The sequence below is a fragment of the Meles meles genome, chromosome X, assembly GCF_922984935.1.
Source record: "Meles meles chromosome X, mMelMel3.1 paternal haplotype, whole genome shotgun sequence".
NCBI lineage: Eukaryota > Metazoa > Chordata > Mammalia > Carnivora > Mustelidae > Meles > Meles meles.
Window position 1 is genome coordinate 131,346,213 of NC_060087.1, and position 16,335 is coordinate 131,362,547.

The 16,335-nt window shown below is 61.0% G+C and overlaps 2 protein-coding genes across 6 annotated transcripts; both read right to left on the bottom strand.

Annotated features, from left to right (window-relative positions):
- Window positions 1-4,163: 4,163 nt before the first annotated feature.
- NAA10 (N-alpha-acetyltransferase 10, NatA catalytic subunit) lies at window positions 4,164-8,533 on the bottom strand. 4 transcript variants are annotated; one of them, XM_045995719.1, is made up of 8 exons: window positions 8,320-8,533; window positions 7,794-7,941; window positions 7,494-7,534; window positions 6,637-6,682; window positions 6,436-6,551; window positions 6,129-6,173; window positions 4,815-4,899; window positions 4,164-4,488 (listed from the first exon to the last, which is right to left on the bottom strand). In XM_045995719.1, the coding sequence occupies exons 1-8, from the start codon at window positions 8,325-8,327 to the stop codon at window positions 4,252-4,254; spliced, it is 726 nt and encodes a 241-aa protein (XP_045851675.1). In that variant the 5' UTR covers window positions 8,328-8,533; the 3' UTR covers window positions 4,164-4,251. The 4 variants fall into 4 exon arrangements, with proteins under 4 accessions (XP_045851675.1, XP_045851677.1, XP_045851674.1 ...); XM_045995721.1 differs by having other exon boundaries at window positions 7,794-7,892; window positions 8,320-8,528; XM_045995718.1 differs by having other exon boundaries at window positions 7,476-7,534; window positions 8,320-8,528.
- Window positions 8,534-8,806: 273 nt separating this feature from the next.
- LOC123935185 (renin binding protein) lies at window positions 8,807-15,707 on the bottom strand. Of its 2 annotated transcripts, none has more exons than XM_045995716.1 (11): window positions 15,567-15,707; window positions 15,164-15,273; window positions 14,926-15,001; window positions 14,646-14,721; window positions 14,347-14,519; window positions 13,580-13,804; window positions 12,904-12,985; window positions 12,390-12,565; window positions 11,598-11,729; window positions 9,064-9,151; window positions 8,807-8,968 (listed from the first exon to the last, which is right to left on the bottom strand). In XM_045995716.1, the coding sequence occupies exons 1-11, from the start codon at window positions 15,591-15,593 to the stop codon at window positions 8,838-8,840; spliced, it is 1,296 nt and encodes a 431-aa protein (XP_045851672.1). In that variant the 5' UTR covers window positions 15,594-15,707; the 3' UTR covers window positions 8,807-8,837. The 2 variants fall into 2 exon arrangements, with proteins under 2 accessions (XP_045851672.1, XP_045851673.1); XM_045995717.1 differs by having other exon boundaries at window positions 15,508-15,577.
- Between the last annotated feature and the right edge of the window lie 628 nt (window positions 15,708-16,335).

A 16,335-nucleotide genomic window follows, 5' to 3' on the forward strand; every position in this document is an offset into this window, starting at 1 on the left:
GAAGAGACTCTTCTGCCTTCTCTCCACTGCCGCTTGCCCCTGCCCTTAGGCTTGGGGCTGGGGGTTCAGCCTTCCTCTTCCCCTCAGTGTAAGGTCTTAACAAGCCTGGGGACAAATCTTGGGGCCTCCCTTATCCAGGAGTGCTGGATCTCCCTCCACCAGCCTCTACCAACCCGGAGCCAAAAGGCAATGGATTTTCTCCGTTGAGCTGGGAAGGCAAGCTGCACGCCGCCACTGACGGACCAGGACAGACGGCCGTCCGAGGTCGGGTGGGTGGGAAATCCCTGGGGTATAGATGATGGGAGAAGGGTGAGGCCGTTAGGCTCCAGAATTGTGCCCAGGGAGCCGAGGAAGGCCTGTAGGCAGTAGTGCGAGGGGTCCAGGCAGGCATGTGTGTGCATGGATGTCAAAGTCAGGCTCAGTGCAAACGTGGGCACATGTGATCTCCACCTGCAGCTGCGGGGTGGGGCGGGGTGGGGTGGAGGAGGCTGCGCAGTTCTCTTGCCCAGAAGGGGAGAACGTACCTCCTCAGTTCCCTGCTCACCCACCCCTACTCCTGCCCAGGACCAAGGCCCTTCTCTAAGACACCACGTGCCCACAGGGCGTGGGAGCTGGCCAGACACCAGCAGGCCCAGGACCTGGGCTTCCAAGGCCACTGCCGGAGTCCTCCAGCAAGGCGGGCAAGCCTTCTGCCCCTTCCCGAAGCACACGCGGGCACTCCTGACCCCAAACCCCATGTGTCAGGAACCCGTGCACTGCACCAGCCAACGCAACACACCTTGCCCTACCCTTCACCTGAGCACTCCTGGCCTCAGCCCCTACTTTCAAATGCTCTTCTCTATCCTTCTCTGGCTCCAGAAACACTCACGTGATGCCCCATTAGGCCACTGCTTTAAAACTTGGCATCATAAGCCCTGGCTTTTAAGATGCTTGTTTGGCCTTTGAGGCCCTAGTGCTTGCTCTATCCTCAGCTCCATTACTCCCCTTCAAAGAATCCAAAAGCCCATTATCCCGCAGAAGATGAGGACCAGATGTGTGCGACCTTGTTCAAGGTGTTAAGGAGTGGAGTATACAGGGGGCCGGGGAGGGGTGACCTCAGGGCTGATAGGGGTCAGGCGCTGTGCGGAGGATGGACTAGAGGGAGATGAGATCAATGTTACCGCTGTCTATGTCAGAGCGAGAGGAGATGAGAGCATGAATTGGGCAGTGAAGGTCCCATATGAAGATGCTGTGAGGCCCTTATTTTCCTCCAAGTCAGGTTTCCAGAAGAAACTTAAGAATGGGGACTGTGCGGGGAGGGGGGGGGGGGATCTGAGTGGCTCAGTGGGTTAAGCCTCTGCCTTCCGCTCACTTCATGATGGGGGGGGGGTCCTGGGATCCAGCCCCTGCTTCGGGCTCCCTGCTCAGCAAGAAGCCTGCTTCTCCTTCTCCCTCTGCCCCTCCTCCTGCTTGTGCTCTCTCGCTCTCTCAAATAAATAAAACCTTAAAAAAAAAGAAAAGAAAAAAGAATGGGGGCTTCCGGGGTCAAGGTTGTGCACCCAGTCGGTGTACAGGTTCATCCCTTGGGGAGACGTGCCCGGAGCCCACTCCCAGCCACAGAGCAACAAGGTTAGGGCGGGCCTGCTTCCCCACCGTCAGCTTTCCCGCCCCAGCTCCGCTCTGCAAGCTCTGCACAGAGGCGGCCCCTCCCAGAGGCGGGTGCCGCAGCGACCGGGGAAGTGCTGGGCCCCAAGGGACGCTCGAGCCTGCGGCTTCCCCTCTCCCCTCCCCGCCGCGGCCCCCGCCTCCGCCCAGGAAACCCAACCGCCTGGAAGAGGCCCAGCGTCAACGGGCCGCAAGGGACCTTGGGCACAGAGGGCAGAGGGCGAGCCGGGACCCTGGGGGCCGGCCGAGGGCGGAAGGAGGGCGCGGCACACGGCGCCGTGGGAGCCTCCGCGGGCTCCCTCCGCCCAGTGCTGGGGCGCGGCTGAGGCAGCGCGCATGCGCGCCCCTCCCGGGAAAGCCCGCCCCGCCGCCGCCAGACCAGTCAGAGCCTGGGAAAGAAGGCGGCTGCGGCTGACGAAGAGGGGGAAGGCCTGACGCCGGGCGTAGGGGGCGGGGCAAGGCGCCACCTCCCGCCCCCAGAGCGCGCCGGCGAGTGGGCGGGCTGGCGCAGGCGCAGCTTTGCAGCCTCGCCCTCTGCTGTCTGGGCTTCCCCGGCTGCCTGGTGGTCACGTGGCCGGCGCCGGCCCCAGAGAAAACGGACCCCTGGGCCCGGAGTTCGCGAATTACTCAGCCTAGCAGGGGAGCCCTGCACCGTTTGCCGCGGCAGGCGCATAAAGTACAGTGACGGCTCTGCAGTGCTGAGCTCCGCTGGGAGGTGGGCAACCCAGGCAGAGCCTCCCCAGGAACTAACAGCAGCAAGTGATCGTGCTGCAGCCAGAGGGCGGGGCAGGAACAAAGGCACGGGAGCGAATCTTAGGGCTGGCGTAGAACCATGGGAAACGGAGGGCTTACAGAAATACACCCGGAAATACAGAGCGCAAACTGCTGCTTGCCAGAGGGGGGCAGGATGGGCGACAGGCAACATGGTTGAGGAGGAAGGGGAGATACAGGCTCGCGGTTATGGAATGAGCAGGTCAGCACAGGGAAGATGGTCAGTGGTATTGTTAATAGCACTGTATGGTGACAGATGGCAGCTACGCTTGTGCTGAGCGCTGCATAACCCATAGAGATGTTGATCACCATTTTGTGTACCTGAAATTATTGTGAATTTTTGTCAACTATGCTCCAATAAAAAAAAAGAGGGCTTATATTCTGCATGAAATGACATTATGCATCTGTCAAAAAACGGAATCCACAACACAGAGGGAAATGTAAACCCTGGACTATAGTTAATAATGTATCTATAGGGGCGCCTGGGTGGCTAAAGCCTCTGCCTTCAGCTCAGGTCATGATCCCAGGATCCTGGGATGGAGCTCCGCATTGGGCTCTCTGCTTAGCTGCGAGCCTGCTTCCTCCTCTCTCTCTCTGCCTGCCTCTCTGCCTACTTGTGATCTCTGTCAAATAAATAAATCTTTAAAAAAAAATAATAATGTATCTGTATTTGGGCACCTGGGCGTTCAGTTGTTTTTTTTTTTTTTTTAAATTAATTTATTTATTTATTTGACAGAGAGAGATCACAAGTAGACAGAGAGGCAGGCAGAGAGAGAGAGAGGGAAGCAGGCTCGCTGCTGAGCAGAGAGACCGATGCTGGACTCGATCCCAGGACCCTGAGATCATGACCTGAGCCGAAGGCAGCGGCTTAACCCACTGAGCCACCCAGGCGCCCCTGGGCGTTCAGTTGTTAAGGGCATCTCCTTTTGGCTCAGGTCATGATCCCAGGGTCCTGGGATGGAACCCCACATAGGGCTCCCTGCTCAACAGGAAGCCTGCTTCTCCCTCCCCCACTCCCCCTGCTTGTGTTCCCTCTCACTGTCTCTGTCAAATAAATAAATAAATAAAATCTTTAAAATACTGTATCCTTATTGGCTCAACAATTTTAACAAACGCAACATTTCACACAAAACGTTAATAGGCGAAAACTGTGACTGCAGAGGGAGGTACACGGAAACCACTATCTGCCCAGTTCTGTAAACCTAAAACTGTCCAAAAAATACAGTCTATTTCCAAATGAAGGCTGAGGTTAGGGAGCAGATTCCATGGTTATTACAGTGGCTGAACACACAAGATTTCCTGGCCTCTCGCATGGCGGGGGAGGGAGGAGTCAAGGACAATCAGTTGCCACAGTTGCCAGGGCCTGAGCATTGGGGTAGCTGGCTGGGCCATTACCACACAGGACACAACAGATAAGCCCCGAGCACAGCCGGCTCTTACGCCATCAGTAGCTCGGCAAGGCAGCCACAGAGCAGGGCTCAGAAGGGGGATCATTTGCTCCCTGGCTGGGACTGGCTTCCAGAACTCCAGAATCTCCCTCCTCTGGGCCCAAAGGTGCCGAAAGCCATCAGACTCGGGAGCCCCACCTCTAAATCCTGACAAAGCTCTTGCCTTCTGTGTGGGCTTGGCAGGACATGTGGTGCCAAAAGGCTTGAGGCCTACATCCGTGGGGACACACAGGGTCTGGAGAGAGGCGGCCGCCCACCAGCCCCACCAATGCCCACACTCGCACACACAAACTCCCCAAGGCCGCTGGGTGAAGTTTATTGTGAAACCTCGAGGGGCGGCGAGGACAGGTCGGGCAGGTCAGGGTGGGGAGAGGAGCAAGTGCAGGCTCTAGGAGGCCGAGTCAGAGGCCTCTGAGCTGTCCTTGACGTCGGTGCTCTCTGTGGTCTCGCTGACCTCGCTGAGATCCTTGCTGTCCCCACCGCTATCCTCAGCAGCCAGGCCCTTCTCCTCACGACAGGCCTCTCCCGAGCTTGGAAGTGAGTTGCCCCGGCTTTCCACCTTGTTCTCGATGGAGCCCAGCACCACATGCCTGCCCTTCTCCTTCAGCTCCAGGTGCCGCCTCAGCTGCCACCAGGAGCCCAGGGAGACGCAGGAGGAAGGAGACGGGGCCTAAGTCTCCAGACTATGTGGGTCCCTGCCTGCCACCCGAGCTGGGGATGAGGGAAGCCTGCACCTGTCACTTGCTGGGGGCCACGGGCCAGGGTCGGGCCCTGACTTTGTCCTCCGCCCAGCTGTGTCTCACCCCTGAACCCTGGGGGCCCTAGTTCTCAGCACGTGCCAGGGCCTCGTCCCTCCCCTTGGCCATCACGCCTCTGGCCACAGAAGGCCTCCTACTGCCTCAGGCACTCCCAGAGGGACACTCTGCCGGCCTGGCCCCCAGGGACGCTCACCTCGTCCGCCATCTGGGTGAGGTCCCGCTTCATCGCATATGCGTCTTCCCCATCCGCGTAGTACTTGGGCTCCACTTCGCTGATCCTGGAAGTGCGAAGTGCAGAAAAGAACGACCCAAGTCAGAGGGCAAATTCTCCTCAGGCTTCTGACCTCCTCCGCTAGCAGAGCAGCGTATCTGTTTTCCCTGAAGGACCCTTCTGGAGACGGCAAGCCCCGTTTCCCTGTGCGCTCTCCAGGAGTCAAGCAGTAAGTAGCCCCCAGTGTTTTTATGCCTCTGGGGGCTGCCCCTGTCCTGTGTCCCTAACCTGATTTGCAAGGATCTGTTTCTGTGGGCCGTTATATCGGGCTGAAGCCCTGAACTGAGACATCTCCTCTCTCCACGCCTCTCCATGCCCTGTTGCCTATCCCTGACGGAGCATAGGCAGGCTGACTTGTGTGTCCAGCAATGGGAAATGAGGAGGACGGGTGCTGGGCCTCTGTTCCTGATAGTCACTGCCAGGCCCTGTGACCCCCGCTCTGAGCAGCTTAGGCACCTGCACGGGCAGGGGGTATATGTACAGACCCGATACCCTTGCCACTGGCTGGAAGGGGTGCTGGACTGCATGGCCTAGGAGGGCCCGGCAGCCCTGAGACCCCAGAATTGTTGGCCACTGGAAACATGTACGTCCAGATCAAAGATCCCTCCCCGAGGGCCCTGTTCATCTCCCACTGAACTGAGGCTAAAGCTGTCTCTGTGGGCCCTCCATCCCCACACCTCACCGTCAAGCAGCTTTCACCACCATGTACTGGTCACGCCACTTCCCTGCCAGGCTTTCCCTGTCCTGTGCCAGGCACGCAGAGACTCTCACGTCCCCAAGTGGGCTTGCCCTCATCCACCAGGACAGCCCAGAACTCGAGATCCCTCCATGGTTCTTGCCAAAGGCCCTACCGGCCTGGACATGCTATGGTCTCTGCAGCATGACATTCTCCTTTCTCCTGGGCCTCCTGCATGCTTCCAGGTGCCAGATGCCCTCGAACCCTGCTTCTGCTCATGTCCCGGGCCCTCACCTCTCCCAAGAAGCCTGTGTGCCCTTCACCCAGCCTAGCCAGTGTCAAGCGACGCAGCAAGAGCCACACCAAACGCGTCCTGAGCGGACTGCAGCGGCAGCGGCCGTCGCCACAGACACCGGAGGAGACCTCCTGGGAACACGGGGAGTCCACGGCCCAGTCCCCGTCTCAGCCGACTGCAGGTCTTCCCTCCAGCCACCCACACCCCCCCCCCCGAAGGCAGGTCTGATGCCTGGACGAGCCAGACCTGGTCCTGAGCTACTTACTGAAAGTTGAGAGTGTTGGAATAGAGGTGCAAGGCGGCCCGGTTACTGCAGGGGAACAAGGCACTGCTGAGCTGCACAGACTTGGCCAGACAGGGACAGCGCGCCCAGGTCCAGCCCCTCCTCCCAGCACCCCCCGCCCCACTAATACCACTTCCCAGATCTTCTCCAAAAGCCAGGACACCCCAGGACCCCCATCAGCATAGAATCTTCTCCCCCACCCTCCCCCCTGCCTCAGACCTCCTCCCCACCCTCCCTCAGCCCTCACCCTCCTCCCCTCCCCTGCCCTTCCCTCCGCCCTGGCTTCCACCTCTTTCTGACGTGCAGGGATACGTATTTGGCATTGAAGTTCTCGATCATGGCTCGCGAGGCCTGGTCCATCAGCTTCTGAGCCAGGCCGAGGCGCCGGTGGGAACGCTTCACAGCCTGGCGGGAGGAAGGTGGGACCTTGAGGGCCGCCCCAACCAAGCCCACCTCCACCCCTGCCAGGACCTGGGTGGGTCCTACGCACCAGCGAGGTGATATGTCCATGGGGAACATCATCCGGATCCTCCTCCCTAAAGCGAGGAGAAAGGAGAGGCTGGAGAGGAGCCTGGTGCCGAAGCGGTCACCAGCCCACGTCCACGGTGCAGGCAAAGAGCAGGAGCACAGAACTCCTCTGGCGGCTCCGAAGTTCCCCCAGACCTGCGGTGGGGCAGAGCTGGGCTCTCAAAACCCCATGCCGCAGACAAAACACAAGCGCACTGTCAAAGGAGCCCGATGGAAATGCTGAGTGTGCTGTGAGGAACCGAGCCATCGGGGAAGACCTTTCAGCGCCGTGACTTAAGTGAAAGGAGCCCATGTGAAGAGGCCCCACACCATACGATTCCAAAGACATGACATTCTAGAAAAGGCAGAACTACAGAGACAGTAAGTAAGTGTGGCAGTGGTTGGCGTGGGGAAGGGGGGAGGAGAAAGGGAACAACAGGGAAGACTTTCAGGCCGCTGAAACTACGGATTCTAGACCAGCAGATACACGTTACTGCACGTGTGTCCAAACCCACAGAAGGTACACGATGAAGTGGGAACCCTATTGTAAACCGTGAACTTTAATAATGTGGTCATACTGCTTCGTCAACTGTCACTAATGTACTCCAAGGTGTCAGTGATAGAAAAAACTTGGGGTCAAAGGGCAGGTGGTGTATGGGAAGTCAATACTTTCCAGTAATTTTGGAAACCCAACATGGAACTAAAAACCAGGAGATTAATTCATTAAAACAAGAAAAACCACTACAGGGCAGCATCTAGGAGACACACGTGGTGTTGGTGCCCCGCCCCACCCCCAATCCACTGCCGACTCTGGTGACTCACATTTTGGCCAGGACGTACCCCACTATCTTCCCGTTCTCATCCTCAGCGATGTAAGAGAGCTGGGTGACAGGGAGAAGAAAAAAGTTAGAGAATAACTTCCTGTCCGAGGTGGAGGAACCCTTGGCAGGCACTTGGTCCCACTGCCGGCCTGTCACTGTGCTCATGACAGACACCGACTCAGTGGCGAGTTCAGTGACAGCTCCTGACCTCTAGGTCCAGTGGCTTGGTTTCCTTCCACACACCCCACTGCTGCTCCTCCCACTTGGATGTCCCTTGGCCTGGTTTTGTCCCCCACCCCGAAACTCCGCTGCTGCGCACCTGGGGCCAGGAGAGGCCGTGGTAGAAGTAGTATTTCATCTGGTAGTTCTCGGGCAGGCACAGGAGATTGCAGTGCTGCATGTTCATGAGGTCCTCCGGCTGCGGGAGGGCAGGCGGTAGAACGCGGTCAGGCCAGGGGCTGTGGTGCCTAAGCAGGCCTCAGCCACGTTAGAACCCTGCTCTCTGTCTGTCTGTCCCCCGACCCCCACCCCCGCGGGGCTGGGCGGGCGCTGGGACTATCTGTCTTTGCACACGCCTGGCGCACAGCCGCCGCAGAAATCATCCGTCCCAGGAATGGATCTGAGCGCCAGGCTGTTTCGGGACATCAGGCAACTGAGCCCCGACATTCCTGTTCAGGCGGGTCCAGCCCCACGGGGACGGTGGCCTTCACCTGTCCATGCCCCGAGGCCGCAGGCGCGTGGAGCCACCCGCCCGGGGCTCGGCCGGGCCCCTCGGGAGCATGCGCACGCGGCCAGCGGGCCGCGCACCCACGCGGCGCGGACAGCCTCCCGCCCCGGCCCCTCACCCTCGCATTGCGGATGTTCATAACGGCGGCGGGGCACGCGGTTCCCAGCGAGTCGTAAACGCGCAGTCAGCTGCCGCCGCGCTCCAAAGCGAAGCCGGGGCGGCCGGGCCGGGGCTGGGGCTGGGGCTGGGGCTGGGGCCGTGGCTGGAGCTGGGTCTCGGGGATCGCGGGGGCGGTGGCGGAAGGGGCGGCGCGCGCCTGGCCCGGCCGCCAGCCGGAAGTGCGCGCCGCCGAACCCGCCCTCGCGGCTGCGGGGCCAATGCTTGTGGTGGGGGCCAGTGCGGGGGTGGGGCCTGTCCGGGAGGCGGGACAGGGTGCGGGGCGAACCAATGGCCGGGCGAGCCCCGGCGCGGGGCGGGCCCGTCAGGGGGCTCTTGGGGCGGCCCAGCGCGCGGGGCAGGCCCGGGTTCGGTCCGCTCCCGCGGGTCCACTCGTGCCGGTTCCGCGCCACCCTCCTTCCGCGATCCCACACACGCACGCACACAGGTAGTGCAGCACGCTCGGTTTTATTTCGCGCCTTAGCGGGTGGGGGGCACGGCGGGAGGGGAGCCAGAACCGGGACCCGGGGCCGGGGCCACGGGGAGGCGGCTCAGCAGGGCGCCCAGCATCTCCTCGCACATGGCGAGGCACCTCGGCACATGGAAGCAGCCTGCGGGGAGAGGCAGGACAGCAGGTTCAGAGGCCTAGGGGCAGCCGACTGCCCCATAGCCCCTGCGGCCCCCGCCCTGTCTGTCCCCCACTCACCTTTGAAAGGACCCCCTTTGATGGTGAGAGCGACCTTCCCCTCTTGGTTCAAGTAGCCAAACCATTCCCCGTACTCAGGATCCCGAAACTGGAGTAACGAGACAGGGACAGGGCCTCCAGGAGTCTCCCAAGTGCCACAAGGCCAAGTAAAGGGGCGCTCACCGCTACCGCGGGGTCACAGCCAAGGCTAGCCCCAGGTAACGTGAACCGCGTCCAGGACAAAGATGAAGACGGGGGGGGGGGGGGGGGGGGGGGCGGGGCGGAGGGGGCTTTTTCTCTTTCTGCCTGGGGATGGGAGTGCGCAGCCAGACCACCCGCTGGGGAGGGGCCACAGGCTGAGACTTGAAACACTACAGAGAGGGACTAAGCAGCACCCTGTTCGGGGACGACGAGAAAAATTTACAGCTTGATAGATGCACAGATGTAGTTACCCGGATGCATACATTGTTATATCTCAGTGACCGGAACACTTGGATAGGCTTTACTGTGTATAAATTGTACTTTAAGAAAATTGATTTAAAAAAAAAACAAAAAACAAAGCAAAACTGCGGTGCCTGGGTGGCTCAGTAGGTTAAGCCTCTGCCTTCAGCTCGGGTCATGATCTCAGGGTCCTGGGATGGAGTCCTGCATGGGGCTCTCTGGCAGGGAGCCTGCTTCCTCCTCTCTCTCTGCCTGCCTCTCTGCCTACTTGTGATCTCTGTCTGTCAAATAAATAAATAAATCTTAAAAAAACTGATTTTAGGGGCGCCTGGGTAGCTCAGTCATTAAGCATCTGCCTTCAGCTCAGGTCATGATCCCAGGGTCCTGGGATGGAGTCCCGCATCGGGCTCTCTGCTCAGTGGGGAGTCTGCTTCCCCCTCTCCCACTTCCCCCCCGCTTCTGTTCTCTCACTTTCTGTCAAATAAATTAATAAAAATCTTAAAAAAATAAAGTCTTTAAAAAAAGGAAAAGGAAATTGATTTAAAGGAACAAGGAGAATTCTGATAGAGTTGGGGACCTTCATGTAACTTTGTAGTTGCTTCCTGGAGGGGGCTTCTGCTACAGATTCTCTCTCCCTTCCTCTCCCTCTGCCCCTCCCCCCTGGTTGTGCACGGGCGCGTGCACACGAATTCTAAAATCTTTTTTTTTTAATTTCCCTTTCTCACCATAGTGATAGTACCTCCTCAGTATTATACTCCTTTAAGGAGAATCTTTTGATGCGGGACTCCATCATAGGACCCCGATATCATGACCTGAGCCGAAGGCAGAGGCTTAACCCACTGAGCCACCCAGGCGCCCCTGGAGAATCTTTTTTTTTAAGATTTTATGTATTCATTTGACAGAGAGTGACAGAGGGAACACACGCAGGGGGAGAGGGAGAATCAGGCTTCCCGCTGAGCAGGAAGCCTGATTTGGGGCTCGATCCCAGGACCCTGAGATCATGACCTGAGCCAAAGGCAGACGCTTAATCGACTGAGCCACCCAGGTGCCCCTAAAATCTTTCTTAAAAAATAAAATGTATTCTTGGGGCGCCTGGGTGGCTCAGTCGATTAAGCGTCTGCCTTCGACTTGGGTCATGATCTCAGGGGTCCTGTTCAGCCGGGAGTCTGCTTCTCCCTCTGCCCTTCCCCTCACTCCTGCTCTCTCTCACACCCGTGCTCTCTCAAATAAATTATCTTTAAAAAAAAATCTTTGGGGTGCCTGGGTGGCTCAGTGGGTTAAGCCTCTGCCTTCGGCTCAGGTCATATCTCAGGGTTCTGGGATCGAGCCCCGCATTGGGCTCTCCAGTCAGTGGGGAGCATGCTTCCCCCTCTCTCTCTGCAGGTCTCCTGATTTCCTGTTTTGTTTTGTTTTGTTTTGTTTTTTTAAGATTTTATTTATTTATTTGAGAGAGAGCATGAGTGAGGAGAAGGTCAGAGGGAGAAGCAGACTCCCCATGGAGCTAGGAGCCCGATGCAGGACTTGATCCGGGAACTCCAGGATCATGACCTGAGCTGAAGGCAGTCGTCCAACCAACTGAGCCACCCAGGCGTCCCTGATTTCCTGTGTTTAACACGCAGAAATGAACACTGGATCCCAGTTAGAGGTTAGTGCCAAGAAAGGTATAATTTTCTCCCAAGTTCCAAAGGGCACAGACCCCAGGAGACCACGTGCAGAACCTCCCGTGCCGGGATGGACCAGTGGAGTGGGTCACCGCTTTAGAAACACGCAGGGAATCCTCAGGCATCACCAGGCGCCCCCGAGCGGCACCTAGCACAGCACTCTGTTCCTAGTGCTCGGCCCTCTGGTGGACCCCTGGCTGCCTTCTGACCTCACAGCTCATTCTTGGCCCGCCCAAAGCCCCAGGACCCAGTAATGCCTAAATCCCACGAGGTACCTCCTCTGTGCAGAGCAACCCCTTCTGCGTTTGCTCCCTCCCGCTTGCCCCCTGCCAGGCCCCTGACCCACCCTGCCTCTTCCCACAGCCTAAGAAAGCCTGAGAGGGACAGCTGCCGACTCTTCCCTCGCCCCCACGCAGAACCCAAGAGCACTAGGGACCCGGAAGCCGCACTCACCTGGCGGAAGGTGTACTCAGCCACCTGGTAGAAGAGATGCAGCAAGGCCGGGTCCCCGCTGTCACTGTAGCCCATGAGGAAGGCGATCATGGCTTCACTGTGTGGCCACCAGAGCTTCATGGCCCACTCCAACTGGGAGCAGAGCAGCAACAGTTGTCTGCGAGCCCTGGGACGCACCCCGTGCCGCCCCTCTCAGCCCACCCTTCTGATCGCGGCCCAGACGCCACCGGGCCCCAGCACTTGGGGCTTCATCACGGGCTGGATGTCCCTGAGGGTCTGAATGGCCCCTCGGCACGGGGCCAGCTTCCTGACCGGGATGCACCCCCTAACAACCCCTTCCCAAGGGCCAGGGTGGGGTGGCCTCCCTTTCTAACCCTGGAACCGAAACCCTGTCTGCCTTGTCAGCCTGTCTAAGGCCCGCTGGACACCAGCTCGTGCTGCTGGCAGGGTCGGTCACCCTCTGCAGATCTCAGTGGGGTCAAAACCCAAGCAGAGGCGGCGGGCGTAAGGGTGCAAACCTGCTCCCGCTACCGACACCTGAGAGTCGCCCAGAGCGCCTTTCAAAGATGAAGGGCACGTGTATCTCGGAACTGGCATCGTCCGCACTCGCTGACGGGAGGGTGAGGGCCACTGGCAGAGAGGAGTTTCCCACCAGGGTCACACTGGGCGAGTTCATCACCCTGAGACCCAGGTCCCCCACCCCCCCCACGACATGAGTGATGACAGCACCCGTCTCCCAGGGAAGAAAGCCTTGAAGAGCCTGGTACCATGTGGCCCTGCGCACACCCCCACCTGGGTGGGGCAGAGGCCGTCAGCATCCTGGAAGTAGAAGAGGCCTCCGTGGTCAGGGTCCCAGCCAGAGCGGAAGGGCAGCAGCAGGAACTTGTTGATAACATGGGCTCGGAGCTTGGGGTCACCCTTCCTGACGGCATGACGGAGCAGGAACCAGCCAGCTTCCAGTGCATGGCCTGGTGAGCGCTCCGGGTTAAGACAGGCCGTGGACTCCCCCGCCCCCCAAGGCAGGTGCCTCCCTTCCTCCCCCGCTAACTGTGGGAGCTGCTCTGAGCTCTTGCCACAGCTTCTCTCCTGCAGAAAGCTTGCCCTCCCAGTCTGTCCCAGACTCGGTCTCCTGCTGCTGGCACCCCAGCCTGGGAGGCCTGTCCCGGCTTCTCTGCCCCATCCTCAGCAGCAGCTGGAGCGGGGAGGGCGGAAGGCAGCCCCCCCGGGCACTCCCCGCATCTGAGACACAGAACCGAGGACTGAGCAGTCCCTTCCTCCTGGGCCACCCCCTGCCTGCTCTACTCACCTGGGTTCTGGTGCCTCCCCAGGCAGCCAGAAAGTTCCTCACCGTCCTCGGACACATTCTCCAGCACAGCCTGTCCATCCCTCTGCCCAGGAGGGAGGGAGGAACACGGAAGGTAAATCTGCCTTCAGCTCCTGCCCACCCAACTGGAAAGGTGCGCCCACTTGCCCTCCCCTCTGTCATCTGTGGTCCTGGGCAGGCCCCGGTCAGAGGGGGCATTTGAGAAGGGACCCAAGGGCCTGAATGGGTTCTGACCCTTGTCTGGGCCCCCAAGGTGGGAAGGGCGACACACTGAGCGGGGGCTGAGTTTAGGTTGGCCGGGATGCCTACAGAGGCCCGGAAGAACTTGGGTCTGGCTGGGTCTCCTGCTCTTGAACACGCCAGAGCCGCCGGCCCCTTCCCTCCTGCCCTTGGTCCCGCTGGGCTCTCCCGGGCCCTCCGCCTTTCCCAGGGGTGTGGGCTTCTGGGCCCCAGCCGAGCTCCCCGCCCCCACCCCCACCGGGTCTCCCCACCCATACAGGGGGCCACCAAGGCCCAGCCGGGGGTGTGCCTGTGTAGGCGAAGGAGGTGCCCCAGGGCCTGGGGAGTGGGGGGTCACCCTGCTCCCCGGCTCCCAGGGCCCATCCGGCAGGTGAGGGTCAGCCTCCTGTCCCCTGGGCCTCCTCCCCGGCCCCCCCACCTGGACGTGCCGCAGAATCCTCTGGACACACCAGTCCCCCAGCTCCGCGTAGGTGCCCGCCAGCTCCTCGTCCGCCTCGCCGAGCTGGTCCACGAGGTTGAGCAGCATCATGGGCACCGCCATGGACTCGGAGGCCGGGGCCCCGGGGAGGTGCGGACGGCCCAGCCCCGACGGGTCCTCCCGCACCCAGCACGCGATCTGCTCCATCATCTCCGCCGCTTCCTTCTGGGTGGGGAGGAAGGGAGGCGAGGGGAGGCCCGGGCCGAGGCGGCATCCCGTGCGGTCTGACCGGGGGTGGGAGAGCCTCGTCCTCCCGCCCGCTCCTAGGACCCCTTCACCGAGGGCCTGCTCTGGGCCGCAGGCCTGGGTTGGGGGCTGGGGGCCCGTGTAGATCTGCCCCACCCTGCCTCGGGGCGGGGGCGGGGTGTCTCCCAGCTTGTGGGTGCGGCCGCTCCCGGGCAGTGAGGTCCGGTCTGAGAGCCCAAGGGACTCCAGGGAGGAGGGAGAGCTCCCTTTCGGCGGGGGCAGGTGTGGACTGGTCTCTCTGTGCTCTGTGCATGAACTCAGAGGACAAGATTCCAGGGAGGGGGGACCCCTCATAGTACAGCCCAGTGAGGGGGCCGCTGTCAGCAGCCCTGCCCGTGGGGGCCCAGAGGAAGGACCTGCTGTTGGCAACAGACCCCGTGCACATGCGGAGCCCAGGGAGGAGGCTTGCACACGAACGGGAAGGCATCAGGCGGCCGTGAGGCAGCCTTCCTCCCGCATACCTGGTAACGCGCTTCCCCGGTCACCCGCCACAGCTCGTTCATGGCCATGGTGTAGAAACACTCGCTGAAGATGGTCCGCTGCACCTTGACCGGGCGGCCGTCCCGCGTCAGCACAAAGGCACACTTCTTTCCAGGAGGCGCCACTCGGGCATAACGCAGCAAAAATTCGCCACCTGGTGGTTGGGAAGTTGCTTGAGCTGAGGTGAGGTTGCCCCCAGGCCCTTCACTGCTTCTGGACCCCCTAGAACTGCAGGAAGCTTGGACGCGCCTCTGGGGAGATGGGGACAGGGAGGGGGCACCTGCTTTGGCGGAATCCAGAAGTTCAGGGCTGCGGAAACGCTCAAGTTTTCGGTACAGGCGACAATACATCCACACCTGCAGGGCAGTGAAGGGAATACGGCTCAAGCGGGCAGCAGCGCAGGGGTTCGCAGGGCTGGGAGGAGAAGTCGTCCTCAGGTGCCCCTGCCATGGGAGGAGGGGTGTGGAGGTGCCCAGCCTGGTGCGTGCAGATTGTGGACAGGCCAAGCCAACTCCAGCGGCCGCCTCTGGGAGCGCTTCCTGCCGGGGCACATGCCCTACCTGCCTCCCCTGCAGCCAAACATACTTGAGGTCATCGTACACCTGCCCATCTCGACCAAGGCACGTGAAGAAACCCCTGTGGGATGCACAGTGTTAGCAAAGCGGGGAAGGGGCCTTGCAACCACCGGGTCTGCTGCTCTGCGGGGCTCAGCAGATCTGAGTCAGCTGAGAGTGAGATGGGGGCTCAGGACGGGCAAAGACACCCCCCACCCCGGGGCACCAGAAGGGCGAGGCGCACCCATGCTCCTGGTCATGAGAGTGCTCCGTCCAGAAAGCCACCACGCGGTCCAGTTCCTGCTCCACACGCTCTTTCCAGGTCTGCATAGCCTCTCGCTCCTTTTCCATGTCCTGGGGGAACCGGCGACTTGAAGATGCAGCTTTCCCACAGGCCTCCCCATCTTCCCAGGCCCCAAACTCCTCAACAGGCTCCTCTGTGCCCTCAGGTCATCCCACGCTCCAGGGGACCCCAGGGCTGCCTGAGCCGTCTCCCCTGGGCGCCCAGGCTTCGGAACCCAGACCTCAGGGTTCCCCACACCCCTGCGAGGGGCTGTCCTCTGGCTCCGGACCGGCCCCAGAACTGACCCCACCGTCCTGGGAATCCTCCAGAACAACACCTTCCCCACTACGGCCCCTCCACTGGCCTGCCACACTTGGAGACTCCCGCTCATCCTTCCTGCTCCTCCGCGAAGCCAGACAGAGCTGGTCGTAGTCCCGTGACTGTCACTCAGCTGACCCTGCCGCGCCCCACCCGCCCCCTCCTCCGGGAAGTTCCGCGGAGTCTGGGGGCGGGGCTTGGCGGTCGTACGGCTCCGCCCCCGTGCTCCGGCACCGCCCCCACGCTCGCGGGCCAAGCCCCTTGGGCCGTGCAGAGCTGGGCTGAGCGCAGCAGCAACCGCCGGCTGGGCGAACCCCGGTTCGAGAGCCTCCTGATGGGAAGTGCTGGGTGAACTGGCAGGGCAGTCTGGGGCGGGGAGCACGGGGCTGGCTCCGGCACACCCGCTCCTCCCAGCCACCTCTTCCCACCGTTGAACCGAGTTGGGGGGAAGAGTCCTGCGGGAGGGGCGTGGGCAGGGCAGGGCGGCTGAGGGTGATGTCCCCAGCTCATGCTTAGTGGAGGCGCCGGCTTGGGGTCCGACTGGACTCGTACGCACCCCGCTCACAGATGCTTGTCATTGTTTATGGTATATCCCTTCACGTCCAGCCTCTGCCCTGCTTTCCTTGCACTCTCTCCCCGTCGTGCCTAGCCAAGGACAAGTCTTTGGTATGTGGAAGTTTCTAAGGTTCCTGTGGGTGAGCACCCCAGTGGCCTTGGGTCCAGTGGATGGGGCCTCGGCCAGTCTGAAGACAGAGAGCTGGCACCACTCCTCCCCCCCCCCCACAGGCCTCTCCCCAGGAGGCCGCAGAGCGCCG

Coding starts and splice junctions, on each gene's coding strand:
- LOC123935185 (XM_045995716.1), bottom strand. CDS start 15,593: ATGAGCGGGAGTCTCCAAGTGTGGCAG. Junction 12,986..13,579: donor GGATTCTGCGGCACGTCCAG/GTGGGGGGGCCG, acceptor CCTCCTGGGCAG/AGGGATGGACAGGCTGTGCT. Junction 9,152..11,597: donor CTGAGTACACCTTCCGCCAG/GTGAGTGCGGCT, acceptor TCGTTACTCCAG/TTTCGGGATCCTGAGTACGG.
- NAA10 (XM_045995718.1), bottom strand. Junction 6,552..6,636: donor ATGGACATATCACCTCGCTG/GTGCGTAGGACC, acceptor TCCTCCCGCCAG/GCTGTGAAGCGTTCCCACCG. Junction 4,489..4,814: donor TCACCCAGATGGCGGACGAG/GTGAGCGTCCCT, acceptor TCCTGGTGGCAG/CTGAGGCGGCACCTGGAGCT.